Source organism: Plectropomus leopardus, chromosome 15 (genome assembly GCF_026936395.1).
Source record: "Plectropomus leopardus strain MGB_pleo_1.0 chromosome 15, ASM2693639v1, whole genome shotgun sequence".
In the NCBI taxonomy this organism is placed as follows: Eukaryota; Metazoa; Chordata; class Actinopteri; order Perciformes; family Serranidae; genus Plectropomus; species Plectropomus leopardus.
The window spans coordinates 15446335-15465518 of NC_142190.1; the positions used below are offsets into that span (position 1 = coordinate 15446335).

At 39.1% G+C, this 19184-nt stretch overlaps 1 protein-coding gene across 4 annotated transcripts in view; it reads left to right on the forward strand.

Annotated features, from left to right (window-relative positions):
- Nucleotides 1-351: 351 nt before the first annotated feature.
- The window catches only part of dpysl3 (dihydropyrimidinase like 3), a 50526-nt gene continuing 31693 nt past the window's right edge, over nucleotides 352-19184 (forward strand). Inside the window, exons 1-2 of one of the 4 annotated variants that reach the window (XM_088088448.1) lie at nucleotides 352-469; nucleotides 1588-1961. In XM_088088448.1, the coding sequence (XP_087944574.1) occupies nucleotides 1599-1961 (363 nt within the window). In that variant the 5' untranslated portion in view covers nucleotides 352-469; nucleotides 1588-1598. Of the gene's footprint in view, nucleotides 470-1581; nucleotides 1962-10106; nucleotides 10309-19184 lie in introns of those variants that run through there. The other 3 variants (XM_088088450.1, XM_088088449.1, XM_042498997.2) reach the window with 3 other exon arrangements.

A 19184-nucleotide genomic window follows, 5' to 3' on the forward strand; every position in this document is an offset into this window, starting at 1 on the left:
AGTTTGAGACCTGCTGCCTGAGAGCTGCCTGTCTCTCTGCACTGTTGCTGACACGACCCTGTCTCATTTGTGCTGGCGTGAGGAGGTAATAATCACCCTGGGGGTCTCACCGATAAAGGCCCAGACAAGCGCTTAAAAGAAACATCAGCTTCTTTGAGCTGAAGTGTTTCTGCCTGTAGCCTAGAGCTTTGAACAGAGAGCGCAGGTGTAGCTATAGTTACATATCAAATGTCTTAAGTGGTGCTGAAAGGACAGCGACACTTTGGACAGCTCTGTGGAAACCTGTGTTACCTGCTGAAAGCACACCTGTGTCCAATTAGTTAATTTTGGTCACAGACTGTTGGAACTGCTGGTGAATACAACATCTCCTCTCATATATCCAGTTTAAAGACCTACATTAGACAGGAAGGTAAAATCTGACAAGTTGATTTTACTTAAAAAAGGCAAGGAAATAGATTGCCTTGAAAAGGTAAGTTAGCATAAACATGCTCTTGTTATGTTTACTGTATTCCTATTTGAAAGGTTTACTTAATATTGTCTTGTATTTACTTCATTTTGTGAAATCACCTTAAAAAGTGAGAAGTGAAACTAACTTGTGCTTTGTAAGTGATCGAAACTTGATCAAAACCGTGTTAGTCTGCCATAATTAAACATTGTGTTTACTCTGTAGTACTTAGGAAAGTGATTGCGTTTGACAAATAAAGTAAGCACAACCAAAAATAATTAGTTTACAAGATTATTTCAGTTTTAACAAAATGCCATTCTGAGCATTTCTTAAAACAAAAGATTTCAACAGGAGTACATGATATTTAATCACAAATATCAATACTCAATCAAGCTTCAGCCAACTTGTAAAATAAATTAAATAGTCCATCAAACTTGTGTATCATGCTCATGCCTGTAACTCCTCCACATGAAAAATCCTTTTTGACACGACACAATACACATAAAACTGTTCAATTAAGTTCGACAAACTTGGTTTACTTAAAAACTTAAGTTGGTGTCAATTGTTGAAAAAAAGTTAATATCACTTATCACTTTTAAGCTGCAACAACTTCACAAAATTAAGTAAATATGGCTAAAATTGGAGTAAACAACAATTAGATATGAAATAATCATAAATTAAAACTAATAGTTACATTTACTAACCTTTATTAAGGCGATTTGTTTCCTAGTTTTTTTGTTGTTGTTGTTGTTGTTGTTGTTTCAGATATGATCAGTTTAAGTTAACAGTGTAGGTATTACCAGCTCTACTGCAAAAGATTTGGCAAATGTATCTATTTTGGATATGCGTGCATCTTATTGTCTCAGACTTTGAATCTATATTTGCACTCTCTACTTTGTAGGCTTTTGCAACTAATGCATTGCAATTTTTCCTCGGTATGAAATACATTTGGTGTTATATTAGGTCCTCCGTTTTAAAATCTGACAGATACCTTTGCAATGAGGCACCACTACAGTGCCACCTCTGGGCTTTAACTCAACTCCTGCCTGCCTGTGCTCAGGCTTCCTCACAGCACTACACACACAAACAGGCACACACCACTTCAGCACTAGTTTAACTGGCTTTCTCTGTCACTTGTGCAGGGGGCTCCGCCATGGCAGAGCGCAGGGGAAACCGGGACAAGGAAGAGGACGATCTGCCAGTTTATCTCGCCAGACCAGGTACTGCCGACCAGGTGCCCCGGCAGAAATACGGCGGCTTGTTCTGCAGCGTCGAAGGCGCATTTGAGAGTAAAACCATAGACTTTGATGCTCTGAGCGTCGGTCAGAGGGGCTCCCGCACCCCGAGGACCGCCAAGAGAGAGACCGGCCAGGAGGCGAGGAGCCCGGCGAGTGACAGCAGGATCTCCCGTGTGGAGAGTCCGGCTGCAAACAGGAGAGGAGGGAAGGGCTCACCTGGGGTTCAGATCAGAACCAGCGGCGGTAAAGAGGCGTTGCAGAACCTGGGGGATGAGAAGGTAAGCAGACTGTAACTTTTGAGTGAATGGCAGCAGAATAATGCAGCATGTGTGAATGACAGGATAGGTTTCAGTGTGATTGTTAGTTTTACCTGGTGCCAATGTGATGTTTAATGATGCTTAAATGCTGAGCAGAATATTCCATTAGGAGGCTATTTTAGTCAGTAATATGAAAGTTAATGGAAGATTAAGGGAAACATTATACTTGTGGTCCCAAACTGGTTCAGCCACTGGGTCCAGATTTCCCCTTAGTCATTAGTTCAAGATACGCACACAATGACCACATATTGACTTTTATTTGTCAAAATTTTGGGTACATTTTAAAAAACTTTTGGCAGTTTTTTAAAAAAAAATGTTTGGTGTTTTTTTTTTCCATGAAAGGGTTTTCATTAAAAAAAATACATTATAATTTTTTTTAGCAATTTTCTTTTTCTCAATTTTTTTTTGGCAATTTTTTAAAGAAAAAATGCCTTCCAAACTGTAGGCCCGCCAAAATAAAGATCACCCAAATTACACTATTTATCACAGCCAAAAACTGTAAAAACATAAATTATTGTTGGATTTTCAAATTCCTGATGGACACTGTAACCAAAAAAGTTCCTACTATTGCTTCAAGACTAGTGCAAAGTCCCAGCATGTTAACAAGCCAAATAATAACAAGAGCACGGCAATAAAATAGTTATTAAAAAAAACTCACTCTACTGCAGGAAACTGCACTTCAAAATAAAAGCTATGTGCTGTAAATTCACTCTACTTCAAATAAAGTGTTGTGAGTCACTTGCGGTCCATTCAGAATGGATCTCACCCACTTTTGAACTGTGACCCACCAGTTGGGAACCAGTGCACTATACAACCTTTTGAAATTGCCATAGCACAATAAACTGACACAATTTCACCCTGATGCTGTCAGCTGTTGGCCACTCTTAAATAAAAATGAAACCTTTCCATCCTCCGCCTTTTCAATGCTTACAATAAACTTATTTATCTAAGTGAGGCTGGATTTATGCACAATGCATTTTGCATTTGTGAACTCAATTGATCAAGAAATCAATCAATTGATCAACCAACCAATCAGTCTTTATTTGTATAGCACTTTTCATACAAAAAAAACTCTTTATACAATAAAAAACAAAATCCCCCATCAAGCTTCAGCCAGACTAAAAAGGTAGCTCTTGAGTTTGCTTCATGAACAAGCCCCCTAAATTCTTGTTTTGGTGTGTCACACACCACAGAAATATATATATGTTTATGGCACTGCAGAATAGATACAACACCTTGACACGCTTGAAACAATTCAGCAGCCACTGGAGGAGCAGTAGGACTGGAGAACATTTAATTTCTCAGCTAATAAAATCAGTATTTAAGGTATATGATGGGAAAAACACAGTGCCTGTCGATATGGCTGGGAAAGAGATGGATCTGTCATCCCCTGCCAACTTTCATCAGCATGTGTTCGGCTTGCCATACAAATCTTAATCCCCTGAAGAATACTGCAGGAAAAAACAGCAAGTAGATGAACAGTAGAATGAAGGATTAAAAAGTTTCAAGGAACCAAGGCCACACAGAAAAACTTTAAAGCCTCAAGACTGAAAAATGAAAAATTCTGTCATCGCTACAAGTGTGGGCCACTACAGACATTACTTCTGTTGTGGTGAAACCACAGAGATGGAGCCACCCCCCCGCCCTCCCCCCCAATCCTCCCTCTCTTGATCTTTGCCTCTCTCTTGCACTTTTTTTAAAAAAACAATGTCAGTTTGCTCTTTATCCTTTTTCCTTCTTTTCTTTTTTGGAACTCCCATTTTCCAGGGGAAAGACACAACAGTGTATGTTGGTGCACCGGCAGCATAAGCAGTCATTCACTCAGCATTAGCTGCATTTAGAGGCTAATTTTAGTGCAGGGGCAGACTAAAATATTTTGTGTCTAAAAGGGGTTAGAGGGGCCTCAGAGAGCCACCACTAATTTTTTAAACAAACTTAAGCATGTTAGCCAATTTATTCTGCCAATTTTAATTTAATTATGGCACTAATTACTAAGAAAATTAATTATTAAGAAAAAAATTGCAAACAAAACAAACCTTTTATTCTCGACTTTTCAAGGGCCCTCCTTCCATTAGGGCCCAGTATGACAAAGTCATACCACATATATTCTCATCCTGCCACCTGTTTTGGTAAATCTTTATCTGAAACCAAAAGTTTGGAAGATTTTTTTTGAAAACGGAGGAAAACAAAGAATATGCTGATGTATGTGCAAACAGGGAGGCACACCATATATTTACTAAACATAAACGTTAAATGACACTTCTTTCAAGCAGGAAAGTTGGCTCCTCTAATGTGAGACTGAGATCACTCTCTGGACACCAAAAATGATGATTCATCTCGCTCTCTCTCTCTCTCTCTCCCTCTCTTACACACATTTGCAATTTTGTCTCAGAAAGAAAAAATGCTGTTAGACACAATGAGGATGATTACTAGTTCGTAACTGCAGGACTGGCCACATATTGGCACACACACACATACTGTATAAGGCATAAATGAAGCAAACTGCTTCCTACAAGTGACAGGAAAGAGTTAAACATTGAAGGGTGATGTAATGTAATACAGTATGTCACAGAGTCATATAGAATCTAATGAGATGTAATTGTCCGCTTAAATGCATCAAGGTATCATCAGCCTGACGTCAACTGTGGTCTGAAATCAGCAGCACTGATTGTGTTTGCTGTAATCAGGTTCAGAATGCCACTAATGGTGTGTATTGATTTAAATGATATCAATGGCAATCAATGCAGTGTCATACATTTAAAGAGGTATTCAGGGAAATTCTGTCGGGGTAATGTTGTTGCACTATTCTAATTATGAGGCAGCATGTTCAGTGCTGAGACATCTTGTCCTTTTAATGTCTTTGGGAAACAGCACATCCTGTGTGTGTATTTCTCCAGAGACACACCTGATTAGCACTGGTGATTTGGAGCCTTTATGATTTTGGCAGCAGATTCTACAGTGTCCAAAAAAGAGACAGACTAATTAGATCCTAGTTGATCACTGTCATTACCACCTACACTAGATGAGTCCCACTTATAGGGACTCATCTAGCGTAGGTGGTAATGACAATTTAAATACTGCTTTATCCACATCTAAACATACAGAAGGTAAAACAAGTCTATCCGTTGCTGTTTCTGCTGTGCTGGCAGATGTCTTATCGCCCTCTGTTGTCTCCCAGCGTTCATTCATTAGAGACACAGCAGCAGGCAGAAGAGTGACCGACTTGTTGTGTGACAATAACGCTAATGCTAGGGGACTGACTGAAGCCACAGAGCTCTTTTTATTTAAGAATATAGGTACATTATCTGCAGTAGAAATGAAAAGTTTTCTTGTGAATATTTTATTCACTGTTTTGTTTGAAGGGTTTGTCCTTATCATTTACACCTCAGCGATTCCTCTGCTGTTATTGATTCACAGCCTGACAGCAGACAGTTTGGGACTGGGCCGGTGCACGCACCCCCAAGCAACCTATTTGAATCCTCGTATCATCCTAATAATACATTTACTTAATACATTCTCCTTCTCTCTTACTTTTTAAATGTAACTTTAACAGCCCTTTCTGCCACAGTGCATCAGGGCATAAAATTATGTTTCCTCTTAAGCATGGACAGTACTTGCAGTAGGCATCTTCAGTCTGGAAGGAAGCCAGTTTCCTCCATGTGGCCTAGTACTGAACTGCAATATTGCAGCTCCTGAGGGACCAGATGATTCAGCAAGAAATAGAGAGTAAGGTTGTGTGCATTTTTTGCTTTGGTTTGAGGACATCGGACTGACAGGACAGACAGGACATGCTTACTCTTCTGACATTTCCCAGTACAGTCTGGGTGCTACTTTGGCTTAACATGAAACTTTTCATGCAAACTAATGACAAGCAGAAACACTGACTGTGGAAGATGTCGGGCAATTGAGTGTCACTTTTATCAAGTGCATCAGTTTTACTTAGATTTCAGTTAATTCACAATGTAGTAGACATTATAATGCTGAATTCAATATAGATTGTTTATTTTTAGAGTTCATTTGTAGTTATGTTACTAACATGCTAACATCTTACTAAGATGTGCAATAAGCTTGAAATGATTTTAAACACTAATGATCAGAATTATAGATTTCATTGGTTTCTTCCTGTCTGCTGGGCTAATTATTGCAATCAGCTGCTGTAATCAAGCGAAGAATAGGGAGTGGTTGGCCAGATGTCCAGGGGAGCTGGTCTGGGGAGGAACCCCCCCTCCTCTTTGTTATCCTGCAGGGTGGTGGTCAGACTGGGAGGGGCACAGTCAGTTGATATACAGACCCAAATATGACACATTTAAACGAGTCTAAATTCACACATCTACAAATGCATGTGTAAAGTATAATTAGAGGATTATGAAGGCATCCTTCAGGGTAGTTATTAAAGCTACTTTATGTGGAACATGATCTAAAAATCCTTATTATAACCCCGGTGATGTCATAGTGATGTCATCAAGGTTATCTCAGCTTATACTTGGAGACATCAAATTTACAGAAAGGCTGTGTTACACCCTGGGGTGTAAAGTTTGAAGACCCTGGGTGTTTACTGTAGTACAACAAAAAGACACTGTTGAGTTGCATTATGGGAAATGTAGTCTGAGGGACTGAGCTGCCAACTGCCTGTATAAGGCGGGCATATTATGCCGCTGCTGGTCTGGATAAAAAGTACGATTGCAGAATGGTATGAGTTTTCTCACCTTTGAGCTGAGATAGTCACAACAGTGAATGGGGGCAGGACGGGACCCTGGGCAGGATGACTGACATTTTGACAGTGTGTTGTGTGACCCACCGTGGGAGATTTAAAAAGCAGCTAACAGCAATTAACTACATGAAAAAGGGGCTGAAAATGGCAACAAATTGGGAAAATAATTAGATCCAGGCACTTCTTAGCCGAGGATGAGAACAGCTGCCATATAAAAGAGAAGGTAAATGATTGTTTTTGCCACAGTAATTATATTGTTATAGTTGGTAAAACACTGCTGACACGAATGTTATATGTCACACTAGAGGCAGATGCTGTTGTGCTAAACGTCACACCCATCACGCTGTTGTTTGGTTCTGTGTAAAAGTGCAAAGGTGACACAAAGAAGGGACTTCACCTCATAGTGCGATCTCTGTAGGGATTCAGTCTTTACTGTTTCAATGTTGAGGATCCTTTTAAAGTCTGTCTTTTGCAAGCCCCCCAACTTTTTGGAAATGCACTATTATGTATAGTGATTTTTTTTATAAACCCCTTGAATCCTGGAGCGGCATCACTTTTCTTGTGCTGCTTTCAGATGCCTTTCAGAAGTATTTAACCCTGAGAAAAAGGCAATAGGCAACTTTGTAAGAAATGTTACACAAATTGCAAGAAATTAGTAGATCTAGAAAAATATTTGGAAAAAAGCTAGGGAAAAACTGTATTATCAGTTATCATTGTTGCATATTGTAAATTATGTTAAAGAATTGTTATCATTTTCTAAGTTATTTTTGCAGGTTATTTCCATTTTGTAATACAACAAATTAAAACTAATTTTCAGGTAAATTTTCTTGTACTTTTTTTTTTTTTTTACTGATTTCTTGCTAATTTTTGGGTCATTTCTTCTGTTGTTTCTTCTTTCCTTCTTCCCTTGTTTTTTTCAAAGAAATCAAGTCAATATTCTCAGGTTTTAAAGGGTTAACTCGACCCAGATTTTTAAAAAATGGCAGCCAACAACAAACGACAAAGTGCAGATGTTCCTCTGTTTGGTTGCTGTTCAGAGGATTCAGCGAGTATCACAATGAGAATGATGTTAGGTCAGATTTTACATTTTTATCACTATGGGGCTACTTTCCACAGTGGAAAAAAAATAGAGAAAAGCACTTACTAAAAGTTGGTTGAGTCGATCCAAACCATGCAGTGGAAATGAGGCATTAGTCTGCTGGTGCAGCTTTGATGAGATGACAGTCTTTGCTTCATCCTCAATCTGTCTGGCTGTCTGTCTGTCACTGTCAGTTGGTTCATTTGGTCTGCAGAGGTAGCAGGCCTGCAGACTTGTGTTGTTGATGCATTCTCCAAGGCCTGGGAATGCTGAGGTAATGCCTTACAGCCTCACTGCCATGAAAGGACATGTCAGCATGCAGGCGCTGCATCCTCTTGTAGCCAAAGGCAGGAGGAAACAACCAGTGGCCCTTCATTTATATGGAGAAAAATATATAAATTTTTTAAGCATAGCTCCTCCAAATATCCGGAATTTGTTGTAGAGGAAACGGTTTGGAAAGAACAGAGATGTATGCAAACACATGTACAACCTAAATACAAATAGACATTTGATAAAGTGAAACTTAAAACACTAACTTAATACAAAAGTGTTATGTGCTATGTGTGTTATGTTACATTATGAACATACTGTATAACATTATATATATATATTTTTTTTAAATAAATATATATATGTATATGTATGTATATATATATACTGTACTTATAAATGTAACGCAGAGGAACTTGATCTAGTTCCTGTAACGTCTGCATTCAAATACAGTAAAGATTTCTCCTTAAAAATTTCACCAAACAAATCTTTATAATAAACACATTTTATAGGACTAAAAATTGTGATAGTCCACAAATTCATTGTTAATTATTTTTCAATGTAGCTCACACATAAATGAGGTTCTATCATTTAAAAAAACTTTTAAATCTATGTACTAACTGAAAGTCTGATTTTTTTTAGCTGATGGTAGTAGTACATATACACACACATGTACACAGGCACACCCTCAGTCACGTGCACGCCTCTGAAGCTCATTATGGGTGCATTAGTGCTGAGGAGGGGAGTGGAGGAAACGACCAGAGGAGTGAAGGGGGATCCACTTTAGGTCTAAACAATAGAGACACATGGCTGGGTGGGGACATGCAGAGAGAGCGTGTGTGTGTGTATGTGTGTCATGGTGAGTAGACGTGGGGTGTGTAATGTGGTGGACAGGCTCAGTGACAGCTGCTACATGATTTTGCCCCTCCTCTTTGTTCAGAAAAACAAAATCTGTAGGTAATGATTGGTTAAGATTTACACTTTGAACCTACTTGAATGATACATTTTTATTTAGCATTTCTATTTAAATCTGTAGCGACATCACTTTTCTTGTGCTGCTTTCAGACACTTTTCACAAGCATTTAACTCTTAAACCCAAAGCAAAGTGTTAGGATTTCTTAAACAGCTTGGGAAGAAATGTTCCACAAATTGCAAGAAATTAGTAGATTTAGCAAGGGAAACATTTTGTGGGGAACACTTTGCAGGAAACAAGAAAAAAAATGAAAAAAGTTTTTATAGCTAATTATCAAAATTGCTTATTTAAAATTGTGTTACAGAATTGTTAGGTCTGTTGAGGTCTTTTTTACTAATTTCTTGCTATGTTTTGGGTGATTGCCTTCTTTCAATGCTTTTGAAAGAAATCCAGCCAATTATCTCCGGTTTCAAAAGCTTAAACAACAAAAAATGATCATGAATTTATTCGGGATTCATTTTTGCATATTCATCTAGACAGATTTGCTTGTATTTATGAAATAAGACATCTGAATATTCTTACACTTAAAACATAAATGTATTTTACAGAGCAATTTAATTATGTAAACTTTGTGCAACTTCAAAGTCCCCTTTAAAACCAAAAGATTGATCTTTTAATTTTTTGCAATTCATTGTATGCCTACATATTGAATATTATTGCAGTGGTGCAACAGGATTTTAAAAGTATCCCAATAATTTCAGGATTCCTGTTACTGATGCTTCTGATTGGGCCCTATAGTGCCACACATACTTTTCTAATCAATCAATTATTACCAGCATTTTATTCTTATGATTTAACTCCTTGGAAGTGATGCACAGACACAGAACAGACCACAGGCTGATTAATGTAAAGCAGCTTTTTAAGATGATTTTTACGGTATTTATGCAGAAAAAAACTGGCTAATAATATCTAATGCATGATAAATGTTGTAGTATATGTGCATGAAAAATGTGTGACAGCTCAGTAATGCAGACAACTGCATGCAGGCTAGTGAGCAGCTGCACCCCCCAGTGGAAAGATCGCGACAGTGCGTCTCTCCAATGGAGCCTATTGAGGGAGGGGCCGGCTGTCTGAAGCAGTACGCTCCTATAGCACTCTGCGAGGCACTTTACATCGCACTGACAGAGTGGCGACCATTCCCTGAAGCTCCCATCCAGGCGAGGGCCGCTGCAGCATCCGTAGAGAGGGAATACCGTTTTTTTCCTAGCTTGATTTGAAAGGTGGAATCGGACGAAAAATGTCTTACCAGGGCAAAAAGAACATCCCAAAGATCACAGTGAGTATAAAAGAGTTATTTATGCTTCACTGGCTGTGGGAACTTTGATGCCCGTTGTTGCAAATCACTGCGTTAGCGTCATGAACAGTTAAATGCAGCCACCGGCACGGCTCGTAATTTTTCCTTCTATTGTCATACTTGGCCGCAGGAAGACGCTGGAAAAAATACGCACCATGAAATGGCATGAGTGGCTGCCATAGTGACAGCCAGGCAGAGAGATGAGGCGTTTTCTTAAAGGTGTCCTGCATCTTCTTTGTTGAGGGGCTCCATGCGCGCAGCCAGCCGGCTCGCCCATAAAAATCACTGTCATGTTTCTGCAGGGACTTTTGCTGTCTGCACCGCATAGCTGGGACTTTATGGTGGCCCATTGTGGTTAATGATCTTTTTTTTTTTAATGTAGCTTGGCAGCACATTACTATAATATTGCATTAATATGCTTTATGAGCTACCCATTACCCCTGTATTTCCTTTTTACATTTTGCAAAAGGAAAAGGGTTTTGATGTGTGTGAAACGTTAAGAAATTACGTTTTAAGTGTTTTTTTGACAAGAATATGCTCAGCCCTTTCTATCTTGAGGATATTTTTTTCAGGCCTCATTGATCATTTGTATTGAACACTGATGTTAGTCATTTTCAGTGAGCTTCACGCCATTTTGATGCACAGTGTTTTCACTGACATACTTAAAAGTATTCTATTTATACCATAGCCTAATTATATCGTCCTGTGGGTATTAGTTTGCAAAAAAATGAAACAAAAGGGAGTAGTGTAAAATAATTTGCAGTTATTGTACATCAGCTCATTATTTCTACTAATGGCCTGATTTATATTAATGTTAAAAATGACATGTGCCCCCTGCAGACATGGGCTGGTGTTCATGTTGCAGGCTGGTGCAGAGCAGAGTGAGAGGAGGAAAAAGAGAGGTGGGGGAAATACACGCCCATTTGTGATGAGCTTTGATAAGCAGGCCTTGTAATGGGGTGCTTGTATTCCCGCATCAGGGGAAGGAGAAAGATTCACACTTCAGTCAGAGCATCGAGGGTGGAGGTTGAATTAGGGGCAGGCTGGTGTTACACAGCCAGCCAGCTGGGTGCTGGTGTGTGTTACAACTGCAGATAAACCTCTCCCTCTCTATATGTGTGTGTGTGTGTCTGAAATGCCTGCCTTCCAGTTCTCATTGTTGCAGCCCAGGCTGCAGTCAGGGGTGTGTTGCTTGGCTGTGGGAGACACAGCCTTTGTCTCGTCTCCTCAGCTGATATTACACCAAAGGGCTGGTTTTAGGCTTTTGGCCCGTAGACGTCTTGAAATCTGCATCCATATTCTGAGCACACGCTGTAGATGTCATTACTCTTTAAGTAGGGCATGTCTCTATAATATACCAAAGTGGGCCACTATTTTCCATGGCATGTTTTACACAGTCATTATAGGGATGGAAATTTTAATATTACCAGCCCCCCACAGGAAGGTTTGGGTGGTTTTTTTTCTTTAGTTTTCATTTATGGTAGAATTTTGGGGTGTTAAACCTGCGAAAGGAATGGCATCAATGTCAAAACACCCATATCTCCAGATAGAGAATCCATAAGTGACGCTGAGGGCACTAGACTCACCGAGATAAGATCTGTCTCCTCTCCTCATGGTTTGATAAAAAGGCAGCCTCAGTTGGAAAATTATTGTAATCCTCAAAGACAAGCTCAGTTCAGTTGTAACCAACATGTTAACTACACTGACACTCAGCGTTTACCACAGAACAAAGTATCTCATTGATGTTCCTGACCAGGAGCAGAGATAAGGTGGCTTCACATCACACAGAGGACTCATTCATTAGCTTTCAAGTTAGTTTTAGTGAGGAAGCTCAGTTTTCACACTGCTTTACTACTTTACTACTACTACAACTTTACTTTACTAAATTAGTTTTTGCTCTTAACACATCACTGTAGTCCATTTTTTTCAGACAGACTAAAATATAGTCATTAAGATTTAATTTGTAGTTGATTTGGCGACACCTGTGGTTACTGGTGTCAATGGCAGGTGCATTTTGATAACACAGGACCATAGACTGTATAAATAAGTATATAATTATAGATGACACCTCCCTACTTATCCCTATGCCTAAGTAATATCTAAGTATCTGGGATATGACGGCTGCTGTCTTGCTCTAGTTACTTAATTCTGAGCCAGAGTCTGCACAGTAGCGATCTCTGTGGGGTAGTGCAGGGGTTTTTATAGAATTGAATAACTCATTAAAACTGAACTTATCAGGAAAATCACTTGAACAAACATCAAGGTTATAAGAACTACCTTAAATGACAGAAACCATTTTTGGGGAAAAAAACATTTGGGATGCGCTTTGAGTTTTTAGTTTGGCCCACATCCCATTCGCTAACATGGAGGAGGCTGGCTTTATGACCTGTACTGCAGTCAGCCACCAGGGGGCGATCCAGACGTTTTAGCCTCACTTTCAGGATCTGTCATGTCATCCATCTTTATAAACAGTCCATGCACAGGACGCAGTATTTAGTTCAATCTCAACCACTAGTACCTGGCCACACACTTCCACCAGGGATACCCACCAAAACTGGGTATTTTGAGCCAAAACATGATCTTATCCTAACTATGACCAAGTGTCTTTTTTTTGCCAAACCCTAACACAGTAACAACAGTTTTGTTGAAACAGAAAGTTTTAATGTATCCGCAACATAATATCGCACAAATGTAGCATATCAATTGTTTGCAGAAACCACTGACTGTATAAATAATAGGCGTAGCTACCATGATGTCACCCATTGGTTTGTGGGCTGCTGTTTTGAAGCCCCAAGTTTGGATTTTGGCCATCTTCACTGGTTTCCTTTCTGGAAACTGAATAAATATAAAACACCAACATTTTTTCTGGCATTACCCGTTTCCACCACTAGGGATAGCAAACTTTGAGCCACCACTTAGTACAACAAAAAAACCTTGCGAATCTCTTTATAGTGCACTCGTGTTTTTGTTAGAAAGACAACAATGTCACAAGTAATACTCAAATTACAATTACAACAGCACCAACAGTTGTCTTCTATATCACACCCAGTATGTGCATTAATGGTTTTCTGTGAATCCATAGTGCGTCAAAACACAATTTGAAACAAACATCAGGCTGTTTTCATTAACTGTTGGTATGTTCTCCCACGAAAAGTCATGCTCCCAAATTAGTACATATCCCACATACTCATGAGCCAGTAATAACATCCTCACCATGTTTTTTTTCCTTAACCCTAACCACAGTAACCTCACTTGCCTAAACCTAAAGATGCCCACCCATGTTTCTTCTCATAAACCTAACCACAGTAGATTAGTTGCATAAACCTCAACTCCGTTACTGTACTAAAATTATATAACTTAAAATCAAGGACGTAACGTCATTCGTTGAGCGCTAATTTGTGGGATGACTTACGAACACTAGTGTTTGCATTTTTGTAGAATATCATGCAAAATGTTCTATGAGGATATGTTGAGTAGGGTTGTCAGCATTAACGCATTAATTGTGATGCGATTAAGGTCCGTGTATAAAGCGTTTTTAAAAAAACTGCATTCCAGTCTTTAAGAGGCAGTACCAGGCTAAGTCATAAAGGTGAAGTGATGAAACAGTTATCATCTGAAACTAGAAGACCTGAGGAATCCAGTGTTTACGCCTCTTCTCTCTTCTCAGGAAGGGAGCTAAATATCACTCCCTTGACCTCTGACCTCAAGATATCTGACTTGTCTGAGCACTTTACAGACATGCCCCCTTTATGCATTTGATTCCTAATCAAGTCAATCTGGTAAGAATTGATTTACCATGTCAATATGGACCTCAACACAGTTTTAAATGCCAAATAATGAAACTGAAAACATACCAATAAAAATGCAGTTAATTGTGATTAACTATCTACATTCTGTGATTAATTGCAATTGAATAAATTAATGGGTATTGTTGAAAATAGGCTAGCCATCATTGTATCAAAAATAGGGTTTATTATAATAAACATTTCAAGTATATGAACATGAATTAGATTCTGCAATCTTGAAGAGACAAACACTGTAACGATTTAATGTTGGCAACATTGGCATGACGGAAACTTGCCTCAGTTAGAGCAGGAAATATTCTGACAATCCTTTGACCAAAACGTGTGTACTGCACATGCAGGTGGCTCTGAAAAGCTGCAGCTTGCTCCATCTCTGGAAAGCAGCTGTAGTATTTTGTTAACTTTGTAAAAAAAAAAAAAAAAAAATCAACACTGGGCCAGTATTTATAGAAGTCTGCACTCATTTAATTTGCTCAGCCATCACAGAGTCATATCATCTACGTGATTGGACAAAATTAGTGCTGATGTCATGAATCAGTTGAATTATAAGGGCACATGCTGCCACCAGTGACCTTCTATCTGCTTCATAACCTCCTCCCCTCCCCGGACTTTCCTTCAGTATTTCCATGCCTGCCCGCTCTATTCCAGCTGTTTCCTCACGTCTACACTCTGCCACAGTGGCTCTGTCAGTTTTCTAGGTGTGGTTCTTCTCTTCTCTCATACCCACTCACAGCAGCCTCAGTGTTTCTCCAGGCTGGTACATGTCATCAGTAATCCCCTCCAGCTGGAACGAGCATCTGTGGGCATGAAACAGAACCGGCAGACGACGGCTCTGCCCAAAAATGAAACCCGTTCCCCGAGTTGACGCACCACAAAACACGGCTCCGCCACGCCAGAGTGTGCCATCGCCACACAGGCTTCAGCAAAGTGGGCTAGAGTGCAAACAAAATACCCCGTGGCCGCCCAGGCGTTGCCGTGCGACTCACCATGGCGACCAACATACAGTTGCGATGGCAGGAAAATACAACCCCTGTTTGGTTTGTCGTGTGGGGATGTGATTTGACACACACTTCAGTCACACGCCAACACTTCTTGACTCAGACTTCTTGACTGAGAGAGTTTATAATTCAACCTGTCTGCCTCGATCAGATCCATATTACACGACTCCAGCCAATCACAGGATCAACATTCCAGACTAACAGGATCTCGCTGTGACCGTGGCTGGCAGGAGCCTCCACAATTAATTTAGATTGATAAGTCTCATTGTTTTCACTTTTCCAGAAAGTGAAAAAAAATCCGGTGCAGTTTTGGGTAAAGAGTAAATATTTATGCTTGCTAGGCAACAGTGCTGCAGCAGAGGAACTGGTGCACATTCAGGATGACTTCCCTCTTCCACTGGTCCCCGCCTGCCTCCCTGCAGCTCTCTCCACACACAAGGGAGACCCTTGTCGCAGCTAACTGAGGTCTCTAATATCCTCTTTGGCCTGTTTTTCCAGGACAGTTTATTAAGCACGGAGGAGTGGCTACTTGTAATTTGCATCCCGGTTTATGAGCTTCTCTCTCCAGTCTGGTGGAAGTGGAAAAAAGTTGTCAGTGCATATCAGCGTATAGTAGTACAAGAATAACATCCTGTCGTCTATTTTTGATTTCTGCTGCTGCCTTGTGTAACAAAAAATGACAGTTTCCTGTGCGGCGAGAGAAGCTTTATTTTTGGTGCTTTGTTTTTCTTTTGAGGTGAAAGACAAAGATATTTCTTTCTATCTGAACTTTACTCTACTTTGTTGCCAGAAATTTAATTGATGTGCTTGTCAGCACTCGTGGGAGGATGCAGTTGAGGAAGGTAAAAGGGGTTTAATGACCTTTTTCCAATGACTTCAAATCTTAAAATACATCAGAAGAGTAAAGCAGCTGGAAGCACACATTTTGCTGATTCCTAGTATTACTTAAGATGAATGACAGATATTAGTATACATCTGTTTAATTTCAGCAACTTAAGGCTGACCGTTTTATAAACATTTGTGTTTGACCTCAGCTGTGATGATTGCGTGATGTGTGTGTTAAAGCTAATCCTTCACCAACTGTCTGAATTTGTTGAAACACCAAATCCTCTACCGTTTACCCAGCGCCGAGAGTAGGTCACAGTCAAGCACGCACACATATAATCAAGTACACTTATGGAGGGGAAGATGAGTAAGAAGCATTTGTGATGGTTACAACCATAAAAGTCTCCACCAATAGTTATTTGTTTAATTCAGTCAGAATAAATCTACAGTCTGTACAAGAATGTAAAAAAACATATCTCTGTCCTCTTAATTTGTCTAATTTCTTTTTTATCTTTGAGGGTTTAGCTCAACTGAAAGGCTTTTCTATACTGATGAAATATCATCTTAATCTAAATTTTGTTAAAATAAGACACTTTCCACTATTTCCTTCCCCAGCTGTGTAGGTTGTAAGTTTTGGTGCTTCATTTTACTACTACTACTACTACTACTATTAATAATAATAATAATAACTTTATTTATATAGAACCTTTAAAAACAGATGTTAGAAAGTGCTTTAACAGACAAAGCAAAGACAGGAAGTCAAGAAATAATGAGATAAAGATGCCAAACGTCCATCAAAGGAATAAAACGATAGAACAGGCAGATTTCGAAAGGCCGTTAAAGTACTAAATGAATAAAATTAAAAAAATATAAGAATAAGTGCAATAAAAGACAATAAATAAAAATAATATAAGAAATTATAAGAAGATGACATCTTGTACTGCAAAGTTTTTTGTTGTTGTTGTTTTTAAATATATATAGTCCAGAAACATGTAATCTTGTGTGTTCAGGTTGAACATGAGGTGAGATTGCATTCAGCTGAAAGATGCAAGCAAAGTTTATGCTCATCCCGAGGCCTTATGAAGCTGCCTCCCAAGAATACAGAGATGAAAAGAAAAAGGGGAGAGACTGAGGGAAAAAGATAGAAAGAATAAGAGTTACTAGTGAGTTCTTCCACATTGTGGTGCTTGAGTTGCTAGTTAGCCATCTAGCGAGTTAGCTGCAACAAATGTCTGTATATTTGGCTGTTTCTGGCTCAAAAGCACAGACTGCACAAACGACACTGTCTACATTGTGCAGCTCATCCAGTGACATTATTCCTCCTTCCAAAAACTGGATGCTGTAACAGTGCTGTGATTGACAAACGAGGACATGGTCGGTGACCCTGGAGGGTCAGAGCAAATCAAGATCAACATCATTGTTGCCATGTGTGAATATTTTAACCCTTAAAGCTAACATGAATCCTTGTGATCTAATTTGATTTTGTTACTAGATTAGAGTTGAGACATTTTTTCCTACAATCTGTTTATTGAATTTTTTTCTTAGGTAGAACAGATAGAAAACTCATTATATTTGACCAGTCCAATAGAGATAAAATAAAAGGGTGAGTTGAGACATGTTTGAAATCGATCAAAATTATTCAAGGCAGTCTCAGAGGAAAAGGGAGATTCAGGCATGTCATAGTTTGAAAGCATTTTATCATCGATCATCATCTTTTTAACTGAATATAAGCTTTGAAAAAAAAAATAGCAAAGACTTTTTGACGTTTTGTTGGATTTTATTGAACGTGTATGCAGAATGCCTGAAATCGCTGAAGGCTACACAGTGTACTAACTTTTAAAATGAATCTCTTTAGAAAGAGATAGATGTGTAATATGTAGGTTCTGCTCTGGTTTTACCTCTACATGCTCTGCTGCTGTTCTTCCCTGTAGCTTATTCTGGAAAACCCACAATGTCACTATTTTAGTCAATGTCTGGTCAATGGGTTCATCCTAGTTTGAGAGTTGTCTCTCCAAGTCTAAACCAGAATGATTCAGTCTCTGAATGGATCAAGATCTTTTTCACATATCTTAGTGCACAGGTAGGTGAGGAGGGCAGAACTGCAAAAAACAAGTTCTTTTGACAAAATAAAGTACATATAAATACTTAATCTAAAGTTACATAAACATCCATCCAGTTGTATAAAGCGGGCATTTTGTGAAATTCTGATCAGTGCCAGATAAGACAATGTGTCATGAACGGGCAGAACAATGTAGATCCCTTTTTCCTGATATTACTGTGGGACACTTAGAACAAGGCAGGGAATATGAAGCAGTTGAAATCAAAGTCCAGTAAGGATTGTGGAGGAAGTGTGGGCTAAAATCAGCTGAAATCAATATCCATCATAGTTGAAACACAGACAGCAGTAGTAAGCCTTCAGCATTTATGGTCAGATCGTAGATTTGCCGCAACATGCATATACGAAAGGCATCATACGGTTCGTGCCAAAGTCAGGGCTGCAGCAAGACTTCAGACAGCATTACGACTGTGGTATCTGTTCATTATGTGGATGGTGCTGTCTCGTTAATGTCACAAATGGTTTGGTTTAGTCCCATTATAACCACATAATAGCACAGATGGTTTAACTGCAGCAATGTCACAAAAGTTTAAGTTCCGTTTCTACGGGAAGTAACGTGTAATAATGTGAAATCATAAAAACATAATGGACTAAGTTGATGGAAGGACTTCCTGGTAGCATGGTTGTATTTCAAAATTAAAGACTTTTTTTTCCCTTCATGCCATATTGCTCTTTTTCATTGACTCAACCACGATGGCAACTTTGGGAAACTGCATGCTGGCACTTGTTAGATTTTCTGTTAAATGTTGTAAACATATTGCTTTGTGTGGTTGAATGACATGAGCTCTGGGAAATGTGGTGGTCTGCTTGTTGTAAATTCCAGGACGCAATAACTGCTCAGTCCGAATTTAGATTGATGAAGTGAGATTAGAAAATGTGTTAATGAAAAAACGTCTCTCTCAGATGATGTGTCTTTGAAAAAGTATGAGAGTTTGGTCATGTGCTGCCTAACACTGCTGCCACTAATATTTAAGTTATGTGTTCTTGAAATTCTTTGAGAGTTAACATAGTTTTCCACTGGCTGGAAATAACTCAAGTCTGGTATCAAATACAGTCCACAGTCATAGTTATACATTATGTATGTTAGTGGCAGATGGAATAACCGAGCTGAATCAG